The sequence below is a fragment of the Macaca mulatta genome, chromosome 11, assembly GCF_049350105.2.
Source record: "Macaca mulatta isolate MMU2019108-1 chromosome 11, T2T-MMU8v2.0, whole genome shotgun sequence".
Taxonomy (NCBI): Eukaryota; Metazoa; Chordata; class Mammalia; order Primates; family Cercopithecidae; genus Macaca; species Macaca mulatta.
Window position 1 is genome coordinate 2,073,077 of NC_133416.1, and position 24,832 is coordinate 2,097,908.

The following is a 24,832-nucleotide window of genomic DNA, read 5'->3' on the forward strand; positions in this document are numbered from 1 at the left end:
TTATTTTGAGCCTATGTGTGTCTCTGCATGTGAGATGGGTCTCCTGAATACAGCAGACTGATGGGTCTTGACTCTTTATCCAATTTGCCAGTCTGTGTCTTTTAATGGGAGCATTTAGCCCATTTACATTTAAGGTTAATATTGTTATATGCGAATTTGATCCTGTCATTCTGATGTTAGCTGATTATTTTGCTTGTTAGGTTGATGCAGTTTATTCCTAGCATTGATGGACTTTACAATTTTGCATGTTTTTGCACTATCTGGTACCAGTTGTTCCTTTCCATATTCAGTGCTTCCTTCAGGAGCTCTTTAGGGCAGGCCTGTTGGTGACAAAAATCTCTCAGCATTTGCTTGTCTGTAAAGGATTGTATTTCTCCTTCACTTATGAAGCTTAGTTTGGCTGGATATGAAATTCTGGGTTGAAAATTCTTTTCTTTAAGAATGTTGAATATTGGCCTCTACTCTCTTCTGGCTTGTAGAGTTTCTGCTGAGAAATCCACTGTTAGTCTGATGGGCTTCCCTTTGTAGGTAACCTGACCTTTCTCTCTGGCTGCCCTTAACATTTTTTCCTTCATTTCAACCTTGATGAATCTGACAATCACGTGTCTTGGGTTTGCTCTTCTCGAGGAGAATCTTTGTGGCATTCTCTGCATTTCCTGAATTTGAATGTTGACGTGCCTTGCTAGGTTGGGGAAGTTCTCCTGGATAGTATCCTGCAGAGTGTTTTTCAACTTGGTTCCATCCTCCCTATCACTTTCAGGTACACCAATCAGACGTAGGTTTGGTCTTTTCACATAGTCACGTATTTCTTGGAGGCTTTGTTTGTTTCTTTTTTCTCTGAACTTCTCTTCTTGCTTCATTTCATTTATTTGATCTTCAATCACTGATACCCTTTCTTCCAGTTGATCGAATCAGCTTCTGAAGCTTGCGCATTCGTCACGTAGTGTTCGTGCCATGGTTTTCAGCTCCATCAGATCATTTAAGGACTTCTCTACACTGCTTATTCTAGTTATTAGCCATTTGTCTAATCTTTTTTCAAGGATTTTAGCTTCTTTGTGATGGGTTTGAACTTCCTCCTTTAGCTCAGAGAAGTTTATCTTCTGAAGCCTCCTTCTCTCAACTCGTCAAAGTCATTCTCCATCCAGCTTTGTTCCATTGCTGGTGAGGAGCTACATTCCTTTGGAGTGGGAGAGGCGCTCTAATTTTTAGAATTTTCAGCTTTTCTGCTCTGTTTTTTCCCCATCTTTGTGGTTTTATCTACCTTTATCTTTGATGATGGTGACATACAGATGGGGTTTTGGTGTGGATGTCCTTTCTGTTTGTTAGTTCTCCTTCTAACAGTCAGGACCTTCAGCTGCAGGTCTGTTGGAGTTTGCTGGAGGTCCACTCCAGACTCTGTTTGCTTGGATATCAGCAGTGGAGGCTGCAGAACAGCAAATATTGCTGAACAGCAAATGTTGCTGCCTGATCGTTCCTCTGGAATCTTCATCTCAGAGGGGTACCCGGCCCTGTGAGGAGTCAGTCTGCCCCTACTTGGGGGGGTGCCTCCCAGTTAGGCTACTCAGGGATCAGGGACCCACTTGAGGAGGCAGTTTGTCCGTTCTCAGATCTCAAACTCTGTGCTGGGAGAACCACTACTCTCTTCAGAGCTGTCAGACAGGGTCACTTAAGTCTGCAGAGGTTTCTGCTGCCTTTTGTTAGGCTGTGACCTGCCCCCAGAGGTGGAGTCTACCCAGGCCCGCAGGTCTTCTTGAGCTGCAGTGGGCTCCACCCAGTTGGAGCTTCCCGGCCACTTTGTTTACCTACTCAAGCCTCAGCAATGGCGGGCGCCCCTCCCCCAGCCTCGCTGCCACCTTGCAGTTTGATCTCAGACTGCTGTGCTGGCAATGAGTGAGACTCCGTGGATGTGGGACCCTCCGAGCCAGGTGCAAGATACAGTCTCCTGGTATGCCGTTTGCTAAGACCGTTGGAAAAGCGCAGTATTAGAGTGGGAGTGACCCGATTTTCTAGGTGCTGTCTGTCACTGCTTCCCTTGGCTCAGAAAGGGAATTCCCTGGCCCCTTGCACTTCCCGGGTGAAGCGATGCCTCACCCTGCTTCGGCTCACCACTGTTGGACAAGCTCCAGTGAGATGAACCTGGTACCTCAGTTGGAAATGCAGAAATCACCCGTCTTCTGCGTGGCTCACGCGGGGAGCTGTAGACTGGAGCTGTTCCTACTCGGCCGTCTTGGAACCGCCCTCTAGTGGGACTGATACTTCCGATCATCTTTGATAAGTTTGACATTAGGTTTTTAAAGATTTGCCTCATCATTCCCGGACTTGGAAATAGGTTCATAATATTATTAAGACTGGTTCATTTTATATAGTGCTGTAATGGGTTACATTTAATAGTTTACAGAAATCTCTTCTTAACATACCCTAAATTCATTTTCTTTACTTGCTGTTATAAGTCTTAAGCTGATTTGTGTGAGGGATTCTTGAAATGAGTCGCTAAGCAGTCCAAAAGTGTTACAGATACAAACGTTATTCAGAACTACGTACAATAATTCTGTCTTACAAAAAATATATATAGTGTTAAGTTGGGAACATAAGCTGTGCTTGTAAAGCAGTTTACTGGTTTCTGCAGAAGTTCATCATGTTTGGTCAATGCACAGATTGTAGATACTGTTGTTCAAAGATACTCGTTTTAAGAATGTAAGATGTTATTATGGAACATGATATTGATAAGCATATAGAAAGTATATTTTTAATACTTCAGATACCTAAGAGATATGACAGTTAAGTTCACATTTTCTCTTTGCCATTGTGTAATCAGTTCAGTATTTAGATCCAGTTCTGTCAAGAGGAACCTAGCAAGTTTCATTGTAGACTCTCGCTCTACTATCAAGGAGTTTGAATCCCCTTTGTTATGGTGACTGGTTATGAAATCAGTCACTTGACAGACCCTGAAGTGAGACTGCTGGAAATACGTCATGTCTGCCTTCATGGTGACAGCTGGCTACAAAACAAACCCCACCACAGCCATTCTGCAATTGACAAGGGACTTCAAAGGCCAACGGGGCTGCCACTTCAAAGAGAATTCTGCCATCTCTGGCTTGTTGAAAGAAGTTGTTAAATGGCTGTACCCTGCCCTACCAGAAATCTCCATGTTTAGACTTCTCCTTCTTTTGATCTTAGAAAGATGTATGAAATGACTTAAGTTAGAGGAATGATAAAGTCTCTAGTAATGGTAACCCAGTATTCTGCATTTTGATCCATTTATTAATGGAAATTACCCAAATATGTTCTAATAACAGGAGGTTTAAAAACTCAATGTCTCAGAGAATGAATGTCCAAAAGAAGAGTTGAAATTTCATAGTATTGTAGCCACCTTAAAAAATGTGGAAATAATATGGGAAAGAAAATGAAACTCAAAGTGTTTTTAAAAGTTTCTGTTTCTTTGTGTAATTTTTAGTCCTTTTAATATAATCAGATTCTGAATATTGATAGACTGGAAAACAACACAAGTCTTTAATCATAAGGCTAATTTTCATGGTTAAAACTGACATTTTTCCACTTTTAGTAACTCTGCACTTAAAGTTTCAAGCTACCTTGTACTATATTTAAAGTTGTATTCATCCCTTTCTGCTGGATGCAATTTTAAAATAATTACCTTGTGTTTATATTAAACAACAAAAAAAGCCTCAGAGTTTTAATAGAACCCTTAATAAAAGGTCAGAGTACTAACAATCATCTTCAAGAATAACAAGGGAAAAGGCAGCAACATGAACTCTTTCTTTTAGAATACGGATAGCCCTAAAACATAACCCTTTGATGGAGTAATGTTTAATATGCTTGAAAAAGAAAACAGAAAACTTTATAAATGATATAACAGTAAAAAGAAGTGGAGATTTTATATGTGATATGAACTTGGAGTGTAAATTAGTTGGAATTTAAAATCCTTCTAAGTGAATGGCATGACCTTTTCCTAATTATATGTTTTCTGTCTCATCCTATGTGTTATAGGAAGATAAAGCTAAAGATCTTTAGATTCATTTGTCCTGATCTCATATTTCTTATTTCTCTTAAAATTTCTCTTTACATAAAATTTTTAGAAATCAAGTTGACAGAAGGTTTAACAACTATAACTTCCTCTATAATTTTGCCAGATGGGGTCAGTAGATAACTACTAAAGAAATTCTGAAGCAGAACTGAAGCCCCCAGGAAATAACCCCATGACATAGTATGACCAAAAAATTCTCTAGACACACGAGTAGTCACTCTTCAAGTAATGCATTTGGATTTGTCTTTTTTTGTTGTTGTTATCTTAGTTTCTTCCTCTAGAAAAACCTCCAGAAAGTTTTTTTGATAAAGTAGTACATGATAATACTGTCCTGGAAGTTCAGGAAATATCTATGCCTTTAAATGTAGGCCCAAGTTTTCATTGTATTCAGCAAAGGGACTATATCTGTGTTTTCAAAAGTTATAGCCATGTGAAAAAAATTAACTACAGTGGAAACAAAATTTTGGCACCTCCAAAATTTAACCCCAGAAATGACTGCCAGAAGTCTATGAATACTGGTTTTCAAAGGGACTTTTTTTTTTTTTTTTTAAGGTGGAGTCTTGCTCTGTTGCCCAGGCTGGAGTGCAGAGGTACTCTTGGCTCACTGCAAGCTCCGCCTCCCATGTTCAAGCAATTCTTCTGCCTCAGCTTCCCAAGTAGCTGGGACTACAGGCGTGCGCCACCATGCTCAGCTGATTTTTGTATTTTTAGTAGAGACAGGGTTTCCCCATATTGGCCAGGCTGGTCTTGATCTCCTGACCTCGTGATTTGCCCACCTCAGCCTCCCAAAGTACTGGGATGACAGGTGTGAGCCCCCGTGCCCAGCCAGACATGTTTTTATACCCTATACTCTTATGTAAACTGCGGAACAACTTCTGTACCAGGCAGCACTCTTGGAGTCTGTGTGGCGGATCTATAACAAGGGATATATCATTTGCTTGTGATGAGTTCTTGGGGTGTTTGGCTCTTCTTTTCTTCTACTGAGAAGTTTGATAAACTAAGTTATTGATCATAGAAGCAGTCATGCAAGATAGGGCTGAAGGTAAAGCTCTGGGAGCCAGATGGCTTCCCGCTGATTTTTGTAGGCAGTTTATATTCTCCTTGGCTGTGTCCTCCAGGATGTTTCAGTGAAAGATATTTTTTTCTGGAGAAATGTGCATGGTGGGATTTATCCTGTTCAACAGATAGTTTGTGTGTGTGTCATGTCCCAAGCCCGATTTTGACATTCAATTGTCTCTTCCTCTTATCTCCACCCTCTTTAATAAATGAATAAAGGTGCAATAAAATTAGTGTAAAATGCTTTGGATTAGAAGTCAAGTGACATGGATTCTAATCCTTGTTCTGTGTACTAACAGTGATTTGGCGTAAGTTTTGTAATCTCTCCAAGTATCTGTAACCTCAGCTAGATGGAAGAAATTGTTATCCCCACAAGTATTCACTCACTACCTCACACTGAGATAAGTGTTTCCAAGGGTTTTATTAGATTGCAAAAGCAGCATACAAGTATTGAACCTTATTATGGCCAAAATCACACACACACAGCATGCACAAACATACACGTATCATGTATGCACATACGTACACATATTATACACGCATTTACGTGGCGTTTATGAGTTCCCTCTTGGTGTCCTAGGCTTACCAGACATAAAATCCCATCCTTATACTTTTCTTCTTTGGCTAATAGTATACTTTTGATAAGGTCAAATAAGTGTCATTTTATTTGCCAACACTGTGTTTCTAACAACTGTCCAGGGTTATGTTGAAATAAATTTTCTCCACAAAATGTGTGTCTAATTAATGAAATGTCAACTTTATTTATTTCAATGTGGCAGTTTGATTTTTTTCAGCATTGCAAATGAGAAGAATTAAAATTTCCAGTTAAAATGGCAGTGAACTTTTATTTTTGTTGAAAACTTAAGAGTATGAATCTGTTTTACTCACATTATTTCATTTGATCTTAGAAGAAGGACTGAATCCCTACATGATCTATTTTGTTTGCTGTTTTCCGAATAAAATGATCAGATTATTTCAACTAACAAGGAAATTTCTTTGCAAAACCTGGACAAATTAGCCATTCAACACCTGCTTTATTCTGTTGTCTTAACTCCCTAGCAAAGCAGGAAAAAAAAAAATGCCTTTTCAGAAGAGAACTTATCAGAGCTCAGATTTCTAGGGATGGTCTTTGTCATTCCACCTCTATTTGTATTTCATTTCCTAAATTAGACATTTGTCACAAGCCCTAATGAACTATTAAGAGCTCTCAGACCCAGATGCAGAAGAAAGCATAAAATGGTGGTTGCCCCATCTTCTTTGTTACCACTGCTGGAGGAAGAAAGTGCAGTCTGTTACTTAGATTATCTCTGTCCTCCCTTCTTCCAGGAGGATAGAAGAACCGTGGAGCTTATGTGTACCCAGCAGAGCATTAATTTTTTTGTGTTCATTGATTCCATTATGATGTTTGTTGCTGAAATAAGCAAATCTTGGGAGATAAATAATATTTTGCTGTCACAGCATGATGTAGACTGACTTAAAAATAGAAAAAAATGAAATAATATTCTGCTGAAAAAAGTTTGTTTTCAGTGCATTAATTCAGATGTTTATTTTTTAGTTTTGATGCTATGCTGCCAAAGTCACCTAAATAGAATCGGCAGTGACGAAACACTGGCTCCTGTTAGCCTCTTCCTAACATCAGTGACACAAGATCCTGGGAGCAGTAACAGCAGGGTGATGTTTGCTTTGAAAATGTGCATCCACATTTTATTGTGTCTGATTTTTCAGGCCTTACTTAGGAGTGATGAGTGCTTATTATGGGATTTATCTACCTAAGCCTTCTGAGGTGATTTTTTAAAAAAAGAAAAGGAAAATTGAGATGGCTTGAAAAAGAAGCTTTTCTTTCACACTGATATGTTTCTACCCTCTTTTAAAAAGAGTGGGAATGGGAACACTCCCCAGTGACTCATTAGATACCATTGTGGATGACTGTGGCGAACACGGATACATTATAGCAAAGCAGCACTCAGTGTGTTTACTGGGATGGAGCAGACTACTTAGCTTGGAATCCTAGCTTTGCTTTCTCTGACTATATGACCTCAGACAAGGCACTGAAACCCACGAACCCTCTTTCTTCTGCCATAAAAATGAGGATAATAATACTTTATACCCACCATATAGGATCATTTTGAGGCTTTAATGAGACAATACATCTCAAGCACTTAGAACAGTGTACTTCAAAGTAGTCCAATAATGTAATTATTATTGCAATAACTATAGCTATTCCATGCTTATAAAATACTGTACTACTGGTATATATCTTGTCAAAGAATTACCATGAGTTGGCAAAAAGAACATATTGGAAAAAAGAGATTTCTAGTGTAAATACTAGCCTAAAGCTCTCTTGGGAAATGTAAATTCAAATTTTCATTAGCAATGATTGTGAGATCCGCTAAAGGAATTTCCTAGGAAAGGATGATAGAATTTATGTATGTAGTTATAGATGTATATATGTTTTCACTAATACTTCAAAAATGCTCCTCAACCCAAGAGCTTGTTACCTTTTTTTCTTTGTAACTATAAAACAGAGAGTAGGTTTTAATCTGGAATTTTGTTCCAGTCAGGGAAACCAGTGGACTTCTCAAGTGACAATCTGGCTTGCGTGATGACTGCCGAACCTCTAGATAATCGTTTTGTACCACTCCCTTTTTCTTCTAATTGTTTTCTTCCTGTGGAGACTTGTGCCTTTTACTCTCCCAAGAGAGTATGACAAGATTTTCCATGCGCGTCTTGGCAACTACAGAAAGTACTTTTCTCCTGGTTGTGGAACAGAAGAAGGTGGGAAACTTGAAGAAGCAGGCTTTGCCAGCCTCCGAAGCCCCCTGTTGTGCTGCTTTCTTAAGGAAAATAGGTCTGTGGTAAAGTCATAATTTGTTCCCTTCTTATTCTGAGCAAAAGTTTATTAGCTTGTGATTTAAGCAAACCATCTGGTCCTGCTGGCACTGCACACTGTCAAGCCCCGTGCTTTCTCCTTAATATGTTACTGGAGGCAGTTAAGTTACATATTTGAGTCCCAACTCTGGCCTGAGCTTTTCTGTGTTGTTAAAACGTCTGCTTTTGAAAATTGTGCTGTGACCTGGAGTAGACTTTAAAAGTGTGGAGAAATTCTTCGTTGTTTAGTATAGGATTTATCTCTTCTTTTCTTCCACTCAGCGGTCTTTGCCCTCGTTTCTCTGGCTGTCCCCAGTACTCTACAACTGCTCAGTGGTGGGCATGAAATGGAACCAAGTGATTCTAGCTGGAAGTGTTCTCCTGGATTGTGGAAACGTAACAAAATGAAGTAATTAAATTTGACTTTGAAACTGTTTCCCTGGCTTAGAGCCAGAGAACAAATCAGATGATTGGTTGGAAATCCTGGTTTATGGTGCCCGTCTTGCCTTGAATACCAAAATGCTTTAGAACTTATGTGGATATATGTATAATCTGAAGCAGAAATACTTTGAGGATGTGGCACTCAAATGGATGGGAAAATTAAGCAATCTTTAAGAAAACGATTGTACTCACAGATAACAATCCAGAAGGTAGAGATTTTTAAATTTTTTAACAATACGTAATAGTTGTACATATTTATGGGCTACGTGTGATATTTTGATATACGTATACAATGTGTAATAATTGTATTACAGGGTATCCATCACCTCTAACATCTATTATTTCTTTGTATTGCAACATTCCAAATCTTCTCTTCTAGCTATTTTGAGATTCACAATAAATGATTGTTAACTGTAGTCTCCCTACTGTGCTATTGAACACTAGAACTTACTCCTCTATCTAACTGTATTTTTGTACCCATTAACCAACCCCCCTTCTTTCCCCTCTCCCTCTTACGCTTCCAAGCCTCTGGTAACCACCATTCTATTCACTACCTCCATGAAATCACATTTCTTCTAGCTCCCACATATGAGCGAGAACAAGCAACATGTGTCTTTCTGTGCCTGGCTTGTTTCACTTAACATAATATTCTCTAGTTCCATTCATGTTGCTGCAAATGATAGGATTTCATTCTTTTTGTGGTTGAATAATATTCCTCTGTGTGTGTGTGTGTGAATTTTGTGTGTGTGTGTGTGTGTGTACATACCACATTTTCTTTATTCATTCATCCACTGATGGACACTTAGGCTGATTCCATATTTTGGCTATTGTGAATAGTGCCACACAGTAAACATGGGAGTGCAAATATCTGTTTGATATACTGATTTCCTTTCTTTTGGATATCTACCCAGTAGTGGGATTGCTGGATCATGAGATAGTTCTAGTTTTAGTTATTTAAAGAAACACCATACTGTTTTCCATAGTTGCTGTACTAATTTAATTCTCACTAACAGTGTATGAGTGTTCTCCCTTCTCTGCATCCTTGCCAGAATTTGTTACTTTCTGCTTTTTTGATAACAGCCATTTTGAACTGGGGTGAGATAGCATCTCGTTGTGTGGTTTTTTTAGGAGTGGTTTGAGGGAGACACAGTATCTTGTTCCGTTACCCAGGCTGGAGCACAGTGGTGTGATCACAGTTTGGCGTGAGCTGCAAACTCCTGGACTCCAGCAACCCTCCAGAATGGCCGAGACTACCGGTGTGCACTGTCATGCCTGGCTAATATTTTTGTAGAGATGGAGTCTCCCTCTGTGGCCTACGCTGGCCTCAAACCCCTCCCTCCTGCCTTGGCCTTCTGGAATTACAGGCGTGAGCCACCACTCTCAGCTTCACTGTGGTTTTGGTTTGCATTTCCTTGATGATTAGTGATGTCAAGCATTTTTCGTATACCTTTTGGCTATTTTTATGTCTTCTTTTGAGATATGTCTATAGAGATCTTTTGCTCATATTTTAATCAAATTTTTTGTGTTTGTTTTGGAAGTAAGAGTTTTGAATGAAGGGTAAAATGTGTTCTTAAATATGACAGACTTGATGCTGGGGGAGTAACTTTCACAAAAACAATTGAAGATAGTCAATAAAATATGCATTTATATGTGGCAGAAAGCTAAGAAATTCTCAGGTCAGGGGATGAACAGATAGGGAATTCAAAAATAAATACTTGATAACTGTTGAACGTTGGGTTTTGTATCTCCATAGGATAAAAGGAAAGATCAAGGCAGCCCAATATAGTCAAGTGGAAAACCAAATCCCTCTCACCCTTTTATAAAACAAATCCACAAAGCCCAAAATTCATTCTTCGAAAACACCAAGAAAGTCAGCTGGTCTTTGGTGAGACTAAAAGAAAAAAAGAAAGATGGCAAAATGAACAATATTTATTTTAGAATGATAGAGGGTTCACAACTACTAGTCTTGCAGGTGCTAAAAAGATACAAAGATATCTTTGCCAGCACATTCGAAAATTTAGACTAAATGACCAAATGCCAGGAAAAATTGAACTCAGCAAAGCCAACTAAATATGAAAAAGAAAACCTGAGAAAAATGAGAGAGTAATAAAAATTTTTCCTACCAATTTCAAGCCCAGAGATTTATATTGGTAACTTTTGGCAAATATACAAGGAGCAAATAATTTCAATCTTACAGACACAATTCAGAAATATAAAAGAGAGGGAACAATCACTCAACAACATATTTAATAGGGCTCACATAACTTTATATCAAAACTTTACAAGTTAATACAGGAAAAGAAAAGCTTAGGCCTGTCTCAGTCCTGAACATGTAGCAAAAATCCCTAAACATAATCACACCAATCCAAAATTAGTGTACACAAAAAAGAAAAATGTGCATGAGCAAGTTTTATTCCAAGAGTTCAAGTTTGGCTTAACATTAGAAAACTCGTGTAATCCTGGCTAGGCATGGTGGCTCATGCCTGTAATCCCAGCACTTCGGGAGGCCAAGGCAGATGGATCATTTGAAGTCAGGAGTTTGAGACCAGCCTGGCCAATGTGGCAAAACCCTGTCTCTAGGAAAAACAAAAATTAACCAGACATGGTGGCGCATACCTGTAATCCCAGCTACCTGGGAAGCTGAGGCAGGAGAATTGCTTGAACCCGGGAGACGGAGGTTGCACTGAGCTGAGATCACACCACTGCACTGCAGCCCAGGCAACAGAGCAAGACTCCATCTCAAAAAAAAAAAAAAAAAAAAAAAAAAGGAAAACTAATTACTATAATCCACCACAGTAAAAGATGATAGAAGAAAAGTTATATGGTCATCTCAAGAAATGTAGAAAATTTACATTCATTTATAATTTTCAAAAATTCTTAACTACCTAGCCATACAAGGGAATTTCCTTAACTTAATAAAGGGTATCTATTAAAAATTACACTCCTTATGGATAAAACTTATAGGGGATTCTTTTTAAAGATAGGAATAAAAGAGAATGCATGCTGTCGTCATGTCTGTACAGCCTTGTATTAGTCATTCTGGATTATGCAGCATGGCCAGTGAAAGAAATGGATATTGTAAGAATTACAAGAAAAGAAAGAAAACTGTCATAGTTGTCTATATAGTAAACTTCAAAATCTCTCAGTAAGAGCATTTAAGAAGACCTCTAGATACAGAATCAATATAAAAAATTCAATTTCCATAATCTGCACTGAACAGAAAATTTACGTTTTTTGTAAAAACGATACTATTTACTAGAAAATTAAGACACATAAAGTACCTAGGAATAAATATTATTAGGATGTTTAACATCTTAATGAGAAAAATTATTAAACTTTATGAAAGATATTAAAGTTCTAAAAATATATCTAGTTCATTACCTGTTCCAGAACAGTACCTGGCATATGATAAAATCTAAATATTTTTGCAGAAGTTCAAGAATAGCTAAGATGCTCTTGAAGAGAACAAGCTGAGACTTATTAGATATCAAGCCTTATAAAGTGATAATAATTAAGATAATGAATGTAGTATTGGTACAGGAATAGACAAAAGAGTGGATTATAATAGAAAGTGCAGAAATATCCATGTTTATGAATATACTTGATATATATCAAAGCTTAAGGTAGAATAGATTTTTAAATAAATGGTACTGCAACCCTGGCTATCCATATGGGGAGAAATGAAATCAGACCCCTGCCTCATACCATATACAAAAATGAATTCCAGATGGATTAAGGACTAGGCATGAAAAGCAATACTTTAAAACTCTTACAAAGTTTATCAATCAGATATTGTGTAATGAACAACCACAAAATATCGGTAGCATATTGTGATGGTTAGCTTATATGTTGACTTGACTGGCCACAGGGTGCCCGGATACTTGCTTAGACAGTATTCTGGGTGTTTCTGTGAGGGTATTTGGGGATGAGATTAACATTTAAGTCAGCAAAATTGAGTAGAGCGGATTGCCCTCCCTGATGTGGGTGGGCCTTATCCAATCAGTTAAAGGCCTGAGTCGAACAAAACTCTGCTCTTTCCCAAGTGAGAGAGAATTCCCTCGGCCTAACTCCCTTCAAACTGGAACATTAGCTTTTTCTTGCATTCATTCAGACTCAGACTGAAGCATTGACTCTTCCTGGGTCTGGAGCCTGCTAGCCTTCAGACTAGATCTATCCCATTGACTCTCCTGGTTTTTCAAGCCTTTGGATTTGTGTGGAAACTATGCCATTGGCTTTCCTGGGTCTCCAGCTTTCCAACTCACCCTATGGATCTTGTAATTTATGAGCCAGTTTCTTATAATAAGTCTTTATTTACACATATACACTGTTTCTCTGGAGAATTCTGACTAAGGTACATACAATAACAAGCATTTATTTCTCATTCACATTCATGGAGGGTGAGCATGGTTGGCTCTGAGTTAGGTTTTAACTGGGGCAGCTCTGATCCACATGGCTCTTTCTAGGGCCCAACTGAGGGACAGCAGCTGTGCAAAATGTTGTTCTCCTGGCAATGGTAGAAATGCAACTCAGCCACCCAGACTGTAAGCCTCAGCTTGTGTCAGCTCTGCAAACATCTCTTTGCCCAGAGCAAGTCACGTAGCCTAGCCAAAGGTACTCAGGGTACTTTGCCCATCGTAAGCCCATAGCAAGGATAGAGATGTATATTTTTACTCTCGAGGAATGAATAATTGAGACCACTAATTCAGTCTACCAGTGAAACCAGTATAAAAGTAGGAAATACAACTTTAAGTATAAGAAGGGTTTGTTAAACAGAATGTAAACGTCACACATTCTAAAATAAATGTCTGATACATTTGAATATATTCATATATGGTATAGTCGTGCATTGCTTAACACCAAAGACTCTAATTGCATCTGAGAAATTCACTGTTAGGCAGTCTTCCTTCTGTAAACATCACAGTGAACTTACACAAGTCTAGATGGTATAGTCTGCTACACACCGAGGCTGTGCGGTATAGCCCTTCACTTCTGGGCTACAAACTTGTAGAAAGCACTACTGTACTGAATAATGTAGTAGCACAAAGGCAAGTGTTTTAGTATTCAAACATATCTAAACATAGAAAAGTACAGTAAAAGTACAATATAAAATATTTTTTAAAAGATAATCTGTTAAGGAAACTTACCATGAGTGGAGTTTGCAGGGCTGGAAGTTGCTCTGGGTGAGTCAGTGAGTGAGTGGTGGGTGAATATGAAGGCCTAGGACATTACTATACGCCATTGTAGACTTTATAAACGCTGAACACTTAGGCTACACTATGCTTATTTTTTAAATGTTTTTCTTCCCTCAATAATAAATTAACCTTAGCTTACTAAGCTCACTTTTTTTATAAACTGTTAAATTTTTTAAAGCTTTTTGACTCTTTTATTATAGCATTATAGTAATAACTTAGCCTAAAACACAAATTAATAACTTAGCCTAAACACAAACATATTGTACAGCTGTATAAATATATTTTAAAAATTTTCTTTATATCCTTATATAACCTTTTTTCTATTTTAAAAAGTTTTTACTTTTTTATGACCTTTCAAAACTTTTTTTCCCAAAACTAAGACATAAGCACACACATTAGCCTATGCCAGCACAGGGTCAGGATCATCAGTATCACTATCTTCCACCTCTAGATCTTGTCCCACGGGAATGCCTTCAGGGACAATAACACACGTGGAGCTGTCCTCTTCCTAGGATGTCAGTGCCTTCTGGATACCTCCTGAAGGACCTGCCTGAGGCTGGTTTACAGTTAACTTAAAAAAAAAAAAAGTAGAAGGAGTACACTCTGAAGTAATAAGTACAGTATAATAAATACGTAAACCGGGAACAGTTGTTCATTATTATTATGTATTGTACATAATTGTATGTGCCATACTTTTACATAACCGGCAGTGCAGTAGGTTTGTTTAACCAGTGTCACTACAAACACGTGAGTAATGCATTGTGCTACAACATTATGATGGCAGCTACATCACTAGGCAATAGGAATTTTTCAGCTCCATTGTAATCTGATGGGACCACCATCATATATGTGGGCCATTGTTGACTAAAGCATTACATGGCATATAACTGTATTTCTGATTATCAAAAACCAGTATAATGGAAAGAAAAAATAAGCCATAAACTGTAAGAATAAATTGGCTACACATGTAGTTGATAAAGGGTTGTTTTCTAGAATGTGTGTTCATTAATGTGTTTATGACTCCTTTAAGTCAGCAAGACTAAGAAAAACAAGCATTTGGTGGTGTGTGGGAAGGTGGGGATAGATGTCGCTGGAAATTTGAAGGAAGAAGAAGTATAAATGGTTCCTAAACAAATAAAACGTGTAACTTCACTGATATTATTTAGATGATTAAATAATTTGATAAAAGATTAATAAATTTATAATGAAGATTTCTATCAGGCCAGATGTGGTGGCTCACACCTGTAATCCCAGCACTTTTAGAGGCCGAGGGGGGCAGATCACCTGAGGTCAGGAGTTCAAGACCAACTTGCCCAACATGGCAAAACCCTGTCTCTACCAAAAATACAAAAATTAGCCTGGTGTGGTGGTGGGCACCTGTAATCCCAGCTACGGAAGACTGAGACAGGAGAATTGCTTGAACCCAGGAGGCAGCGGTTGCAGTGAGCCGAGGTCGCACCACTGCACTCCAGCCTGGGCAACAGAGCAAGACTCTGTCTAAAAAATAATAATAATAAATAAATTGATTAAAATAAAAAATATTTATATCATACTGCTGTCGCCTGAACCCACTAATCAATGTTATTGTTAAAAATGGGAAAGACAACGAGTTATGTATCTTGTGTGATATACTGTGAACTACACAGCCTGACTTATGAAATATTATCGTCAAAAAGACCAAAAACACTGAACCCAAATCTAACGAAGCCGTAACACCTTTAAATCTTTCAGTTTAGAAGAAAAACGAGGACAAGAAGAACAGATTAAACGGCACCATTAAGAAATAGTCAACAAAGGCCGGGTGCAGTGGCTCATACCTGTAATCCTAGCACTTTGGGAGGCCAAGGCAGGCAGATCCCATGAGTTCAGGAGTTCAAGACTAGCCTGGCTAACATGGCAAAACCCTGTCTGTACTAAAAATACAAAAATTAGCTGGCGGTGGGGTGGCTAAGGCACGAGAATCACTTGAACCCAGGAGATGAAGGTTGCAGTGAGCCGAGATCGCACCACTGCACTCCAGCCTGGGCAATAAAGTGAGACTCTGCCTCAAAAAAAAAAAGAAAACAAATAGTCGGTGGAATTCAGAATGTGGTACATAGTACAGGGCAAGTGACCCAGTGTCATCAGGAAGTTAACGCCATTAAGAAATTAGAAGTATGAAGTACTGGGGCTTTTGTCCAAGCACCATTTGTTCAAATGAATCTTCTTTCCCCATTGAACTGGCTTGGTACCCTTGTCAAAATTATGACCAGAAAGTTAGGACTGATTTCTGGACTCTCATTTCTTTTCCATTGGTATCTTTATCCATCATTAAACCAGTACCAACCCAGAAGCTTTGTAGTACGTTTTGAAGTATGAGTAGCCCTCCAACTTTGTCTTTTTCAAGATGTTTTTGGCTATTCTGGCTCCTTTTTATTTCCATGTGAATTTGAGAATCACCTTGTCAATTTCCACAAAAAAACAACAGCTTGGATTTTTATAGAGATTATGGTGAACCTGGAAAGTATCGGCCATCTTAACAATATTAAGTTTTTCATCCATAAACATAGATATTCCTTTTATTTAAGTCTTATTTCTTTCAACAGTGTTTTGTCATTTTCAGTATATACATCTTACATTTCATTTGTTAAATTTATGCCTCGATATTTTGTTCTTTTTGATGTTATTTTAAATGGAATTGTTTTCTTCATTTCATTTTCATTGCTGTGTATGGACATACAGTTGATTTTTGTATATTGCTCTTGTGCCCTTCAACGTTTGAGTGCTCATTTATTGTAATTGATTTTTAGTGGATTCCTTGCAATCATTCTGTGTGCAAAAGCATGTCATTGTAAACTAAAGATAGTTTATGTCTTCCTTTCTGATGTGGATCCTTTTAATTTTTTGTGTGGCCTAATACCCCTGGCTATTGTGTCTAGTACAGTGTTAAATTGAAATGATAATAGACATTCTGGTCTTGTTCTTGGTCCTCGTCTTAGAGGAAAACCATTCAACCTTTCGTCATTAAGGATGAAATTACCTGTGGGGTTTTCACAGATGCCTCTATCAGTTGAAGAGGTCCTCTTCCACTCCCAGTTCGTTGAGTGTTTTTAGCATGAAAGGATGTTAGAACTTGTCGAATGCTTTTTCTCCATCGATTGAGATGATCATAGAGTTTTTTTCTTGTAGTCTGTTAATACGGTGTATTATTAATATGATATCCAGTAGCCTTGAGTCCATTTAGTGTTGCTATAAAGGAATACCTTGGGCTAGGTAATTTATAATGAAAAAGGTTTCTTTTGCTCATGATTCGGGATGACTTGAAAGTTCGAGCACAGGTGTCTGTACCTGGTTTGAGCCTCAGGGTGTTTCTACCCATGGTGGAAGGTGAAGCGGAGCCAGCTTTTGCAGAGGTCTTATGGTAGGGAGGAGGCAAGACAGACGGGGTGGTGCCATGCTCTTTTTTTAACAACCAGTTCTTTCTCAGTGAACTAATAGAATGAGAACTCAGTTCATCCCCGAGGAAGGGCATTAATTTATTTGTGAGGGATCCGCCCCATGACCCACATAACTCCCACTAGGCACCCCACCTCCAACGCTGGGAATCAAATTTCAACATGAGATTTGGAGGGGACAGATGTTCAAACCAGGCCAATTACATCGATTCATTTTTATATGTTAAACCACCTTTGTATTCCTGGGATAAATCTCAGTTTTTACATGTTGGGTTTGGTTTTCTAGTATTTCGTTGAGGATTTTCGCATCTGTACAGGAGATATTCCTCTGTAGTCAGTTAGTTCCCTCCCTGAATCCCTCCCTTCCTTCCTCACTGGTTTTGGTATCAGAATAGCTTGAGCCCAGGAGGTGGAGGATGCAGTGAGTGCTCTGTCTCAAAAAAAAAAAAAAAAAGGCATCAAAAAAGCATAATGTTGGATGAAATAAGAAGATACTGTTTATATGAAGTTTATAAACTGGTAAAAAAAATCAGTGATTTATTTTGGCATGTATACATTAGAGGTAAAAATAAAGACATGTAAGGGTGTAACACTAAGAATGCTGATGACCTTTCGTGGGAGATTCAGCGAGATACAGTTGCAATTGCACTTACAAAGCTCCCGGGTAGTGAGTATATACATGAGTGCTTTGCTCTTGATTCTAAAATACATGCATATGGTAGGCCCCTTCTTTTGCATGCAATATTTTACATTGCTCATTCATAAAATGTAAGGTAGTTATGTGCAATATAAAACATTGTGAAATCTTTTTTTGTGGGAGGCACGCCAACCAGGTGCCGAGGCAGGAGACCGAAGGCACAAGCTGTTCCAGTATCAGAAAGAAAATAATCAGAATAATAAAAGTTATATTAGAAATAGGATAGAGATATGATTATATATGAATATTATAAATCATTAGCTTGTAGTGTTACTGTTTGTTTTATTATTATAATAATCTCAGTTCTATAGTTATAACCTAAGGAAATACCAGGCCATACAGAATTAGGAGCTGAAGGGACACTGAGCAGTGATCAGAAGACAAGAGCGTGAGTCCTCTGTCACACCCAGATAAGGGCCGCTTGAGGGCTCCTTGGTCTAGCGGTAGCGCCGGTGCCTGGGAAGGCACCCAGTACTTAGCAGACTGGGGGAGTTCGAGAACACTCTGCTCCACCACCTCTTGTGGGAGGCCTGACGTTAGCCAGGCCTGCCCACTGTCATCCAGAGGCTTAAACCTCTCTCTGTGGTGCTGTGCTTCAGTGGTCACACTCCTTGTCCACGTTCACATTCCACCTGTACACCTGGTTCCTCCAGGAGTAGCAGAATTAGTAAAAGTATTGAAGTCTTTTGATCTTTCTGTGAAGTGCATACAAGAAATGCTGATGGACGCTGTCCTTCCTCCCTGCCTCGGCTACCTTAAAGGGAAAGGCCCCCTGTCAGATGCACACATGACTCGCATAACCTTATCAGTCATTTGAGATCACTCACACTTCTTACCCTGCCCGCTTGCCTAGAACACAGTAAATAGCAGCGAGTGCAAGCGTTCGGGGCCACTACCCATCTCTGCGTCTTGGTGATCCCCCGGGCCCAGCTGTCTTTTCTCTTATCTCGTCTTGTGTCTTTATTTCTGTGATCTCTCATCTCTGCACACACAGAGAAAACCCACAGGCCCCGTAGGGCTGGACCCTACATTTTTTCCTACAATTTATGAGTAGTCTGTAAAGCTATAATCTTTTGCAAAGTAGGTAGTAAGTTTCTTCTAACCATGACTTTTGAAATTCTTCTATCTTCATACTAATAAAAATGAATTTTAACCATTACAATGTATGCCAAAATCGGTTGCATATGTATTGTAAATGAAAACATGAAACAATAAAGCATTTATAAGAAAGGATAGGAGAGTATTCTCATGACCTTGAAGTAGAGAAAATCTTTTTCAGTATACGAAAAGCTCTGAGCATATAAGAAATATAAAGGAGAAAATTGATTAAACTCCATTAAAATTAAGAACTGCTCATTATTACAAGTGCTTTAAGTAAATGTTGGTATTTTCACACAATGGCATACCATACAGTTATGATAATTGCATCGTGCAACCTGGATGAATCTCACTGATTTTAAAAATCTGTAAAATTATATACTACATAATTTCATTTGTATAAATGAAAAATAAACAGTCAAAATTAATCTAGAGTGTTAAAAGACAGAATACTCTTTTACTCCAGTTACTATCTGCAAAGGGGATATGCGGGCAGTTTCTGGGGTACTGGTAACGTTTAGTTTATTTTGTGTGCTGGTTACATACGTGTGTTCACTCAGAAAATTCTTAAGGCTGTACATTTTTATTTGTGTATTTTTTTCTATGTTTATTTTATATTTTATAAAAAGTTTCCTCAAATGTTTAAATGCATAGGAGTATGTATGGAATGGGCTTGCATTTGTGTAGAAAAAGGAGGAATAGGTCATTTATACATGCTTGCTGGTATATATGTAAAATATCTGTCGAAGTTATGTAAGGAAGTGACAATGTTGGTTGCCTGGAGTGGCAAAAGACAGGATGGGAGGAAGATTTTTTGAGATCTGTTTAAGATAAGTTCATGAAAGATAGACACATCCTGTGCTTTGTGTGTTGGAGCTCCTATAAATGGTTCTTATCCATTACTGATTTTATGTTATAAAAACATAGCTTGATGTATTATTTGTACCCTATTTTAGATAAAATAGATAAAATAGTCTAAATTTTATTTAGATAAAATTTTACATGAATTAAACTGATAAAATTGAATCAGTGGTATATGTTCATGTAAAGCTTGCAGATATGTGAATACACATCCCAATGTATTACATAGCAATAATACATTTTGTTTATTAGAGACAGGGTTTCTCCATGTTGGCCAGGCTAGTCTCAAACACCTAACCTCAGGTGATCCACCTGCCTTGGCCTCCCAAAGTACTCAGATTACAGGCGTGAGCCACAGCGCCTGGCCTTAACAATGTATTCTTATGGCAACTGGGACTGTGAGGATGCTGTTAGCAGAAGACATTTTACTTGCTGACTTCTGGAAGGATAAAATAATTCAGGTGCCAAAAAAACTAAATGCATCTGCTTACTATCATTGTTTAACAGCTGTTACCAATCAACATGGAAACTTTGTTTGGGTATGAAGCACTAATTTCCAAGGATCAGTGAAACAACTTTGATTTGTTATGCTGATTTTTGACTCTAGGCTTCTCTGTTTTAGCCTCACACAAATGGGGCTTATGTAGGAGTCAATGAATGGCAAATGCCCCACCTCTACCTGCCCTGCCCTTTACTTCTGAAAAGTCTGGTTATTACCAAGATTATTTCTTGGCAATTAACAACTTAACATAAACTGTTGTAATTGATGCCGTTGGCTGTTTGGTTACATTTGCTTCTGAATTAAAATGAACATGTTTATTTAAATAATTCTGATTTGGTAGCCACCTGGAATAAGTGGAAATTACTGATAAAGTACTTACGTTGCTCTCTTAGTTTCTTTTCCTTGTGTTTTAGCATTTCGTCTTTCTTCTCTGGTGGTTTTTTGTTTGTTGTTTTTCAGGTCTGTTTCTGTCAAGGCTTTTTTTTTCCTCCCCCCCATGTCATTTTTAAAGCATTCTGTCTCCTTTCTATCCGGTGTGTGTGTGTGTGTGTGTGTGTGTGTGTGTGTATATACACATACATATATACACACACACATATATACATATATATACATATATATATACATATATACACATATATATACACACACACATGTATATATACACACACACACACACACACACATATCTATATAGGTATATAGGTATATATTTCCTTCCTGCCTTCCTTAAAAAAGAAACCTTACCTACCTGGATTTAGAGCAAGAAATTGTCTGATTGAATTCTAGCAGTTTCTTTAAAAAGAAATTCTTTTTAATGACGTAAATAGGAAAATTTTAGTTTAAAGGACTAAAAATTATTCATCTATGTATACAGGAAATCTGTTATTAACATTAGCCAAGTTTATATATTTTATTTCCTAAAATCATTCTGTATATTATTTTGTTTTTTTATATTTATGTTTGTATTATATTATTTCCATGGAAATTTCTGGGTCATTTCCAGAGAACTTCCTTAAAAGGTATTGTCGGTGGCAGCGTGCGGCTTATTAACTGATGACTCGACACCCTTGCATGTATTTTCTTTCCGACCGAAACTTATATAGTATAATTATATACTGTATAATTATTATACTGTAGGGATGTTATTATCTGCTATATTGATTCTTGATATATACATACACATATCTGATCCAGAAAGAGTACAGAATTTTTAATGTGTTCCCGTGTCTCTTCAATTTTCTGGACCCAGGAGTTGCCTGTTACCCAGGTCCTCTGACTTTAATTGATCGAGATGTTCTGTTTTTCTCCTTCCCATATTCGTGATAGGTGGAGGAGTTACTGATGGCCATGGAGAAAGTAAAGCAGGAACTAGAGTCCATGAAAGCAAAGCTGTCCTCCACCCAGCAGTCTCTGGCAGAAAAGGAAACTCACTTGACTAATCTCCGGGCGGAGAGAAGGAAGCACTTAGAGGAAGTTCTGGAGATGAAGTAAGTGTTTGTGTCTTACTCTTCAAGCACAGGCTCCGTGGAAATGCTGTTTCTCCCTGTCTTCGTCTGGCTCTGTGGATTCCCCAGTACACTTACCTAATTTTAATGCTGACTTGTACTTCTCACTCTCTAGAATAAATCTGGTCAAAGGTGGAACAAATCCTGATCAAATAGAAATATTTTTGGTTCCTCTAATGAATTTTAAATCCTCTGGCATATACATATCTGTGTGTAGTTAACTCTCTGAGATTCCTAAAATCTTCTGGAAAGTTCAGGCAAAATGGTGAGCTTACTGGGAAGAGGGTTATTGGTTCTGAGGTCGTAGGAAGACAAGGCACTTTTTAAACACATTTTTTATTGTAAACATTTCCAAAGGTACACACAAGTAGAGAGAATGAACCCCCATATACCTGTCTCCAAGATTCAATAGTTAACATTTTGCCATACTGAAAACCAACTTTTAGAAAATTGTCACTTTTAGCAAAACTTTGCTATACAACATTTTCCTGCTTCCCCCACATTTTGTAGGTTGCTGAGACTATAATCTGTTCTGAAGCATGTATACATCTGCTAATACATCGTAGATATTTCTTTTTCTTCTCAGTAACCTTCTGTTTAAAACAAACATGTCTTTTTGCCTTCCCCTTACCTAAAGGCCCTACTATTATTTTACTGAAACCAGGTCTATCGTGGGATCCCTCAGTTACCTTCGTTATGTCAGCAGTTATCTTATTTTTGTTGTCTTCTTTTCTGTCTCAGAGGATAGGTTTTCTTCTCCTTCATAAGGCCAGATTCTTATTTCTGTCACAGATTTTAAGTCCCCACTTCAGCAGCCTTTCGCTGTCAGTTCTCTCTCACATAATCCTTGCTCACTTCTTCTCTGTAAATGCACAGTCTGTCTTTGGCCTAAAATAAAATTTTTTCACTCCAACTAGTGCTTTAAAATGACATCAGATTACTTTTCTGCTACTTTGAAATATCAGTAAACTTTGAATACCTGAATAATAGAGCTGTACAGAATCTTACCATGATACCTTAGCATGAATTCTCATGGGACATGATGATTGCGATATTGTGACTGCAACCCAAGAATGTTGAGGTGTCCTCTGTGCTTTCACGTTCTTGGGCTATAGTGCAAGGCTGAGATTCTATCCTTTTAGAAAAACATTACAGGTGATATGTCTTGGAAATAATGCATAAGTGAAGCCAGAAGTGGATTGGCATACGGGGAGAATTAAGAGAGGTTAGGGTTCCAAGTAGCATCATGAGAAAAAAGCTTGCAAATTTCAGTGGAGAAAGGGAAGTCGTCCCTGTGACTGTTGGCAATGACACTAGATTCTTCACTCTGTAGTCATTGCAGGACCCACCGTATTTTAAAGGTTTAAATTATTCAATTATTGATCATTGAACAAGTAAAAACACTTAGTCTACCTAGAGAGCTTGAGAGGCGGAAATATGAGGGGAATGAAATGTGCAGGGAGGCTGAAACATGCATATGTGTGACTCTGGATCTAGAATAAGAAATAGTCTTCCCTGAGGAAAAGTAGTTGGCCCATTTGTATAGAAAATTCTTCAGCAAAGCACTAGAATAGCCTTGTTTTCTGGAATAATCCTGACCTCATCAAGCCAAGAGAAATGAATTAATAGCTGTTCTCCATTCCTAGCATATATTATTGTAATTTTTGAGCGTCTGTTACAGATAAATGGTGACCGTAAGTTTGGGGAGACGTAAAACGGTTCACTTGGTAGCCTGCCAGTGGTGCATTAGAAACATTTGCATTGGTTAGCCAGCCCCTGAAGAGAAGGAACATTTTTATTGGCAGATCCCACAATGGTTCTTCTCTTCCTTATGCTGAGGTTTTGTTAACCATTACTTTTTTATTCCACTTTTATGTTAGCCTTTTTCCCTTAAGAAAGAAAGGATAAAAGGAAGCAGGGGAAAAATAATAAAATAACAACTGTAATAACTGTAATAAATTTTAAGTATCAGTTGAGGTCATGAGGTTCACTATTAAGAATTCTAGATGAGCTAGTTCATTCGACACTGCCCTGCATTCAGACTCCTCCTGCAGTCCCACCCTACATCAGCATTCAGAATAAATTTTACAAGATCCATTTTTTATTTTTAATAGAATTTTTATTAAGCTGTGAATTTGACTGCCCTGACAACTGGTTTGTTCAGGGAAGGGGTGGCAGAGCTCTTTGGTTTCATTGAGAGTTTAGAGCTATTCAATAGGTAGCCTCCTATATGCAGGCAGTTAGTTGTAAGTCGTTCAAAGAATGAAACCAACGAGTAGAAGTTAAACAAATCACTATACTCATTGGGAGCTTAAAAAATAAATAAATATGATTTAAAAGTTGATGTTAACACAGGTGAAAAATGAAAAATATTAGAATCTCCTGAACTGACTAGACAGACATGTTTGGAAGACTGGTCTTCTCTGGAAACAAGTAAAGCTGGCAGAAAAATCCAACTATCTCTGTGTTAAATTATATACTCATGAGATGCTTTCTGGCCGAAAAAAGGTCTCCCACAAACAGAGGATAAATTTTCATATGTACCTAAGAGGAGTCCAGTACTAAATTCTGACATTTTAAAAATTATTGACAGGAGAGAAAAGTAGAGAACAATTGCAATTAAGAGAGCTGTTAACAGGCCGGGCATGGTGGCTCACACCAGTAATCCCAGCACTTTGGGAGGCCAAGGCGGGTGGATCACCTGAGGTCAGGAGTTTAAGACCAGCCTGGCCAACATGGCGAAACCCCGTCTCTACTAAAAATATAAAAAATTGGCTGGATGCGGTGACTCTCACCTGCAATCCCAGCAATTGGGGAGGCCGAGGCCAGTGGATCACAAGGTCAGGAGTTTGAGACCAGCCTGGCCAACACGTACTAAAAGTACAAAAATTAGCCAGGTGTGGTGGTACACACTGTAATCCCAGCTACTCAGGAGGCTGAGGCAGGAGAATCACTTGAACCCACGAGGCAGAGGTCGCAGTGAGCCGAGATCGCGCCACTCTACTCCAGCCTGGGCGACAAGAGTGAAACTCTGTCTCAAAAAAAAAAAAAAAAAATTATGGGGTTGCTGACATTAAAAAAAAAAATCTCATTAGGGATTTATGACATAGTGTTCCAAATTAACCATGAAATT

General features: G+C 38.2%; 1 protein-coding gene across 4 annotated transcripts in view; it reads left to right on the top strand.

Moving 5' to 3' along the window:
• Window positions 1–24,832, top strand: part of ERC1 (ELKS/RAB6-interacting/CAST family member 1) — a 500,457-nt gene that overhangs the window by 246,587 nt on the left and 229,038 nt on the right. For all 4 annotated transcript variants that reach the window (XM_077953260.1, XM_077953262.1, XM_077953261.1 and 1 more), the window contains one exon: window positions 21,521–21,681. In XM_077953260.1, coding sequence (XP_077809386.1) covers window positions 21,521–21,681 — 161 coding nt within the window. The remainder of the gene's footprint in view (window positions 1–21,520; window positions 21,682–24,832) is intronic.